The sequence below is a fragment of the Belonocnema kinseyi genome, chromosome 2, assembly GCF_010883055.1.
Source record: "Belonocnema kinseyi isolate 2016_QV_RU_SX_M_011 chromosome 2, B_treatae_v1, whole genome shotgun sequence".
NCBI classification, from domain to species: domain Eukaryota; kingdom Metazoa; phylum Arthropoda; class Insecta; order Hymenoptera; family Cynipidae; genus Belonocnema; species Belonocnema kinseyi.
The window spans coordinates 97,323,822-97,332,223 of record NC_046658.1 but is presented as its reverse complement, the minus strand read 5'-3'; the positions used below and the strand labels follow the sequence as shown (position 1 = coordinate 97,332,223).

At 29.6% G+C, this 8,402-nt stretch overlaps 1 protein-coding gene and 1 pseudogene across 1 annotated transcript; both read right to left on the bottom strand.

Moving 5' to 3' along the window:
- Window positions 1-2,331: 2,331 nt before the first annotated feature.
- On the bottom strand, window positions 2,332-5,101 carry LOC117182910. The gene is made up of 3 exons (XM_033376024.1): window positions 5,001-5,101; window positions 2,718-3,338; window positions 2,332-2,477 (listed from the first exon to the last, which is right to left on the bottom strand). The coding sequence occupies exons 1-3, from the start codon at window positions 5,080-5,082 to the stop codon at window positions 2,332-2,334; spliced, it is 849 nt and encodes a 282-aa protein (XP_033231915.1). The 5' UTR covers window positions 5,083-5,101.
- Window positions 5,102-5,510: 409 nt separating this feature from the next.
- The window catches only part of LOC117182909, a 10,524-nt pseudogene continuing 7,632 nt past the window's right edge, over window positions 5,511-8,402 (bottom strand).

The following is an 8,402-nucleotide window of genomic DNA, read 5'->3' as shown; positions in this document are numbered from 1 at the left end:
AATTAATCTTTTTTGGCTGTATTATTTTTGGTTGAAAATTTAAGGATTTTGTTAAAAACTCCTTTTTTCTGGCCTTAAATTATTTTTTTAACTTAAAATTGAATTAATTAATTTTTTTACAGAGCTGAAATATCAAATAATCAATTTTTCGTTGAAAATTCATCTTTTTTGTTCAAAGTTATACTGCTTTGTTAAAAAGTAATATTTTTGGTTGAAGATTAATTAATTTAGTTAAAAATTAATCTTTATGTCGGATAATTAATCTTTTCTACTGAAAAATGTTCTTTTTTTTGTTGTTGGAAATTAATTTTTTTAATGAAAAATTTAACTATATCATTTTTGGCTGAAAGTATTTACTTTGTTCGTTGAAAATTCCCTTCTTTTGTTGCAAATTGTATATATATTCTTGGAAATTCAATGTTGATCATTAAATATTTCACAATTCCATTTTTGGTTTGAAATTAATTTTTTTAGCTGAAAATTTAACAATTTAATTGAAAAATCGTTCTCTTCTAGTAGAAAATGTATCGTTTGTAGCTAGTATTTAAAATATTGAGTTGAGAATTTATGTGTTTTGTTGAAAATTTGCCTTACTAGTAGAAACTTAATCTACTTCTTTGAAAACTCATAATTTTGGTCGAAAATTAAACTATTGCATTTTTGGTTCATAATTTATCTTCGTTAGTTGAACATTTTACTATTTGTTATAGAAAGAATAGCGAATCTTATCAAAAAAATTATTTTCATTTTTTTTCACTAGTGGGTCATTCACAATATACGTTATACGTTTAAGGGGGTGGAGTCGATTGAAGTATCATTCTTCATTTTAAGACCAATGGAAAAAGTATCACAAAGTGGGGTGGAAGGGGGTCAGAACCCCCTTGTGAATAGCCCCAACACAATAATGTTATGTCCAAGGCCTTATCCAGGGGGGGGGGAGAGTTGACCCCCCGAAATTCTTGAAATATGTATCTAATATACGTATACTCTCCTTTTTGCCGTTGCATCCCCCCCCCCCCCCCCCCCCCCGAGTAATTTTTCTGGCTAGGGCCTTGGTCATGTTTGTAAAATTCGGAACTATGCAAGAAAAAGTGACAAGTAATTCTAATATCTTTTTTTTCTTTAAACTGAATGACTCACTCTCTTATTTTATTTTTAAATGAACTATAAACTTTTAATACTAATCTGCGTAAGACAAGTTATTTTTTATTTATTAAATTTAAATTTTCGCAGAACCCGGATCCCAAACAGGCGAAATCTGGCGCGTGGTAAACTCTCCAATAAAGTAGTGATTATAGCAAAATATGATTAAATTTAAATTTCCCGCATTTAATTTTTGCGCCACTATACTGCGGTAATTTCGACCACTGGTTGCGATCATTTATCGTTATAATTTGAACAGGATTAAGAATCTTTAACAATGTTGAATTATGCTAGTGTTTTTTGTTGGAAAGTGTTCGTATTTTCAATAAAAAATGTTTGAATTTCAAAGAATATTTACAATTTCTTCAACAACATTAATTTATGTTGGTGTGCGCGTTTACCTGAAATTGGCATTTTTAAACAAAAAACCAATAGGTTTAAATCTAATTATTTTTGTTTAAAATATGAAAATTTATAAGTTTGATCAATTTCTGTGTCACCGTTTTTCGTCGAAAATTGACACTTTTATAAAAATCATAAGATTTAAAATAAAATTAATAAATATTTAAATAAGCTTAATTGAAATTTGAACAATATTAACAATTTTTCATTATGTTATTCTTTTTGAAATAGGAATTTTTTTATTGAAAACGCAACGGTTCTATTATTTTAGATAATAATAGCTACAATGAAATACTCAAACTTTGTATTACTAATAAAAATAAAATTGAAATGGAATGAAAATGAGAGATACGTTAAAAAGTTTTCTTGTTATTATGAGTATATTTTTTGGGTCCATGCACAATACACATGCACTTTTAATATAATGGATTGAATAAAGTACAATTTTAACGGAGTTAATTAGACCATATAAAAATATTTCTTTGTCGACAATAGTTTTGATCTCGCAGTACAGCAAATCCTTACCTACATATTCAAGCCATTTCAAAATAAAAGTATAAAAAATGATTACACAATTGAAAATTGTAATACCCACATATTTTCAATTGTCAATTTGTAATAAGCAAATTCTGAAATTGATCATTTAAAAATGTAATGAATTTAAAATTGTTCAATACTTGAAGCGCTTAAAATTGAACGATTTGAACTATCTGCAACTGTTTCAATTAAAATTAGTTTGTTCATAATCCAATTTCAAAACTACAAATAATTTTAGGGAATCGAATTTTAGACAATAACTTCCTCGAAGAAACCCATCATCTTTTCCAAATTCAGATTGTCTAATACCAGGCTGTGCTCTAATCCCAATAACGGATTATAAATTATAAACTTTTTATAAACTTTCTTTTCGCTGATATAATAATGCAAAGCGTCTAGAATTAGAGGTAAAAACATATTATTGTCAATACTGCTTTTGTTCGAAGTTTTCACTTTTATGATAGAATCCTCACTAACGATATCAGGTTTTGCCCAAAAATAGGTATTAAACAAAAAAGGATTTATAGTCACCGTTTCTATATTACTTATAGAAGAAATGTAATTTAAGATATCTTTTATGTTTTCAAGATTTACAAACTCTGACTCAAAATCCGCATAAGGTTCTTTTTCCTCACCTCTTCTGGCTATATGGTAATTCTGATGAGTTACTGAAATATTGTAAATCTGACTTAAAATATCTAATACTTGATTCTCTTTATTTACGTATATTTTATAATCTGATTCGGAATTCAAAGTTGGTTGAATTAGTAGATATTCTACTTGTTCATCAGTTGCATCTCGATTTTGCAAATTACATATCTGTTTTTGAATGATATAACGATAAAAAACTCCATTCAAATCGGAGAGCTTATTTTTGATTATATAATCTGAATACGAATGTGGATTGTGGACTTCTTTTGTATGAATTATGGTAATTCCGCCAAAACAATTGTACAGTCTTACATAATGATATGGACGCATATCTTTTAGCATTTTGGGAATAGAATTTCGATTAAGTTTCATCTCATTGATATTCTTTTCCGATGAATGAACTTTTTTTATGATAAAGTTGTCAATGAATTGCCTATATTCGGGATATTCAGGATTATTTCTTAGACTGAGGGCTTTTAAGCAATAATCTTCATCGGTTTCGCAGATCTCTTTAAGAGTTTTTCCTATGTATTTACCACTGGAAATAACAGTCATTCCCCAATCGTTTATATCTTCTATCTTGAAGTTAATTTTCGAGAAAGACTCTGTAATTTGGAAAAAAAACATATATATATATATATATATTAAATAACCTTTTTAAAATTCAAAAACTTCAAGTTCAAGTATGTGAAATTGATGAGTTGAAATCTGAAGCGTTTTAAAATCAAAGTATTTTAAATTGAATTTGGAAATGGGAGCTAAGTTCACGCCCCCCCCCCACTTTTGAAGAAGTGAATTTTTTAAAAAGATTTCTGAGTAGAATGAGCTTAGTTCTGAAGTTCTCGATAATTTAAAAAAATAGTTGCAGGAAATTTCACCCCAAAAATTTGGTTGAAAAAAATAGGCATCCACCCACTTTTCAGAATTTTAATTGTTCTCACTCCATTAAATCGAAAAGAGTTCTAGCGTTTTACGCAAAAATAATAAAAAAATAAATAAAAAACATAAAAATTATAACAATTTTTATATTTATTAATTTTAACAACATTTTTGTCAAAAGTTGAAAAATTGCAGGGAATCTCATCAGAAATCTGTTCTTATGAATCATTTCGATCAAACCAAAACCCAAAAAGGTACAGCCACTTTGAACTGCTGTAGCTTTTTGTATTTTGTCTTGGTCAAAAAGTATGATAAGAATTTTTAATAGAGCTGTTCCGTAGGGGAACAGATTTCTGATGAGACCTTCTGCAATTTTTCCCGGAACTATTTTTGAAAATTATCCAGCACTTTAGAACTAAGCTCATTCTACTCAGAACTCTAAACAAAATTTCGGTTTTTTAAAAGCGAGCGGAGCTAGAACTTAGCTGCCCCTTTTTAAATATCAATTTTTGACCCACTTAAACGGTAGAACAATTTTTAAAAATTACTGAGAACTACAGAACTATCAAAAAGGATGCCAGAACTTTGAAATTTTCTTTGCGATTTTGAAAGTGGGGGTTTCAAGTTCACACACATGTGCCTAGGCTCACCTAATATATTTATGCCACGCTATCGAATTTTGGCAAACCTAGCCACCCCTTTCCAGTTCCTAATTTGAAACATTAATTAAATAATTTCAAAAGATATGCCGTTTAAAATTAAGGATTTTTAATCAAGTAATCAAAATTGAAATACTTTAAGCACACTCATTATACTTATACTGTTTTTTTTTTAATTTAAAATATTTAAAACTAGAAAGTGTCTAATTAAAAATTTGAATATTGTAGAACTTTGATTTAGAAGATTTGAAATTATAATTTAAAGTAGTAAATTTAACAACTTTTGAGCTGATTGTTTAAAAACATATAAATTCTCTAATTTCAAAATCAATAATTTGAATGCAAGAGAATGGCTGGCATTGACGTCAAAATAAAAATTCTAAAATACAATATTTATAAATCGAAATTAGGTAAAAATGGTTGATTTTATAATGTTTTTAAAAAAACTTTTATAGTCTTGCTTATTGTATATTAAAAAAAATCAATTGTAAGCCTTCATTCTAACACTAAAAAATATTTTTTAGACACTTTTCTATCATTGTTCAATTTGAACCTTCGAAGTTTAATATTTTGGGAATTTGAAGTCATGCAATTACAAATTCCTTCATTTTCACCGTCTAAACATTTTATGTTGTTTACTTCAAAAGCCTTTAAATACAGTTCCGTTACAGTTCAATAATTTAAGAATTATTATATACTTCCAAATTTATTAACAATAAATTATAGTACCTTGTTGGGCTTGTTGGTCCGCTTCCTTATTTAATTTTAACATTCCTTGCACAAAAACACTATCTGGGGTCTTTTCATTCATTACTCATGAATAGTGTTAGATATCAGCGTTAGTCATCACTTTTTCAGCTCAAAAGAATCAAAAGTACTTTCAAAACTGATAGTTTAAAAAAAAGTACTGTTAAAGATTTTCACTACTTAGTTCACAAAGAACTGAATGTATAAATCTGATGCAAGAAGCACGTCAGAAATGAAATCGCAATGATCAAAATATACATAATCGAGATACATATGGCCTACACTATACAGCTTAGATTTATAAAATACGCAGTACGCAATTTGATATATTTTCATTCTGTTCTAAGATACTTATAAGAATTTAATTCAGTACATAAAATATCGTTTAGAGCAGTAATAGAGAATAATATTAATAAATCGCATTGTTTTATCCTGAATGGAAAAAAAACAAATATTAACTTTAACTTCTTAATATCAACTTTCAGCACTATTTTAACTAACTTTAATATTTCTGTTGTAGTAGCACTGAAAAAATGGGATATAATTATATTAAAAAAAAACAATTATAATAAATAGAGCTTCAGTAATCTTACATTCTCAGCACCCTGTGTAAGGATTCTAGTCATTTCAGTACCAGTTTGTTGCACTATCTTATACCGGAATCCATTTTGATTTTTTAGTAATAGAAATGGATTGTCAAACTCCTGAAAATAAGGAGCTTTATCAATGTTGACATTCCAAAACATATATTATGGTCCACCATAAATATTACATACCATTATTGATCCTTCATTCATTACCATGATCCTATCACAATCAATAACAGTAATCAGTCTATGTGCGATGATAAAAGTAGTACATTTGTCAAATCTCTTTCTAACCGTTTCTTGAATGATTTGATTAGTTTGCTCATCAACATCTGTCGTTGTCCCTTGCTCAGATTCATTCCTCAATCAGAAATTTGACTTTCTAAACCTGCACCCATATCCTTTGTCATTGTGTTTTTGAATTGAACGTCTTCTAGAGCATGCCACAGATCATCGTCTGAATATTTTTCAAAAGGATCAACATTTTTCCGAAGAGTTCCAGCAAACAGAAGTGGTTCTTGACAAATGATACTAATCTTAGATCTCAATTTTTTCAAATTTAAAGTACTGGTTGGTATATCATCGATATAAATTTCTCCTTGCAGATAAAATTTTTTCCAAATTTTTTAGCACTGGATAACCTTCAGGACTGTATCTTAAATTTAAACTCAACTTTTCCTTTCTGAGGCCACTTATCTAATGATTTATCTTCAGAATTATGCTTTTATAGCTTCTCCTACTCTATTTCCATGTATTCCAATACACGTTCAGTAGAAGTCATACAATTCTCCATGTCAGCACCATTGAGAGTACCTATTTTTAGAGCTACCAGAATCATAGTGTTTTGCGTGATAATTAAACCAACATCTCCAAATGAATGTTGGTTACCAAGAGACAGAAAAGTGTAAATAACTGATGTAGTATAGATTTTGAATACAAGGTCCAAGTAAAACATAAAGCCTTGATTTGAACTCGTGTTCAGAAAGACAGCTGAAGTGTTTTGATCTTGGTGGTCATTGAACTCTTTTGATAATAAATCTTGAGCAGTGCAAGCTCGAATTGTTTCGAGACCTTGAAGGGTGTAATCAAAATGTCTAATCATTGGTGATCGTGCTAAAAAACGAATGAAAAGTGTTATCCAATAAATCGAGATATGGTTACTACATGAACCTTAATTAATAATGGATAATTCATTAGACAATATACTTATGCTACTCAAACGCTTGATGCTTTGGCTCGTTCTTAGATTAACTTTAATTAAGAAAAAGGATACAATTACAATCACAAAGATGGGTAATAAAAGCCAGTAGTTTATAAATACAGAGGGAAGAATTAGCACCACCATCAAATAAATTTGCTGCAAAACTTGTTATAGGATAGTTGGCAATAGTGTGTCCACTATTCCTATATCTTTAGTAAATCTAAAAAAATTGAGATATTAATGGAAGTACTTTCTTATGTACTATTCATATTCTTTTGAATAGTTACCTATTCATAAATCCACCGACGGGATTTTTATAAAAAAACACCATAGGCGCAAAAATGATATTCTGATATTTGCAAGTATACTGCAACTATAGCAGAAAATAATAAACTACCACAGGCGTAAAAAATACCAATCATAGTTTACTGTTGCATCAAAACACTGATTTCTTGCTAAATTAGTATTATTTTGCAAACGAGTTTCATCAGTATTTATTCATTTTGAAGTTAAGTAATCTCCGCTACTTATTGCCACCTGCTTTACAAGCCCAAAAGAAACTGCTAAAAAAACGATCCAGCTGTTTCCCAAAGCTTTGAAATAAGACAAATGTACCTTGTTTGATGCATTTCCGACAGCTCTCACTTCATCAGCTTGCGTTTTCTTTATTTCAGAGGTAACACTTCCTGAAATAATATTTTCAGAAGAGGAATTTTGATATGAATGCTCAACACCATTTTCATCGATAGCATTTCTTTGCAGCAATTTTACTACATTTAGCCCAGAATTTTTTAAATCTTGAAAGGTGCCTTTGTGTTCTACAGAACCTCCATTTAAATAATAGATGTAATCAACATTTTTGAGATACTGAAGGTGATGTGTAACAAAAATTCTCGTTTTCCCTTTCAGAAAGTTGCATATGCACTGTTCAAAAATCAATCTACCAATTTCAGCGTCTACTGCGGAGAGCGGATCATCAAAAAGATAAATATCGACATTAGCATAAACTGTTCGTGCTAAAGGAACTCTTGCACGTTGACCTCCACTCAGATTTATTCCCTTTTCCCCTATATTTGTCTGATATTTATGAGGAAAAATAGAAAAATCTTTTTCCAGTTGACAAACTTTGATAACTTGATCGTCACGGTTGTTGTTCATTAATCTTCCAAATAAAATATTCTCCATTATGCTCGATCCAAAGGCCAAATGATCTTGACTAAAGTAGGAAACTTTTCCATGAAGTTTTCCAGAAACTAGAGGACATTTTGCAGATATATTCAAAGATTTTAGAGTATCTTATTTCGATTCAGCAGACCATTTTTCCGTTGCATGCTCGATGAAAATTGCTTCTTCAGAGTCCCAAATTTCGCTTTTAATATTTTTTGTGTTTTCAAAATTTGTACTTTTGCCAATATTCGTGTAGAATCTCTCATAAGATATCGAAAAAAAATGTCAAGACGTTTGATCGAGGCATATACTCTGACTCCAGATTGAAGAGCTTACAGTCTGTCAAGTTAAAGCGTGGGTGGCTTTACTCGCAGTCGGTAAGGTGTATCGACATGATTTTGGTGTCAAAATATTAAGAAGAGCTCCCTC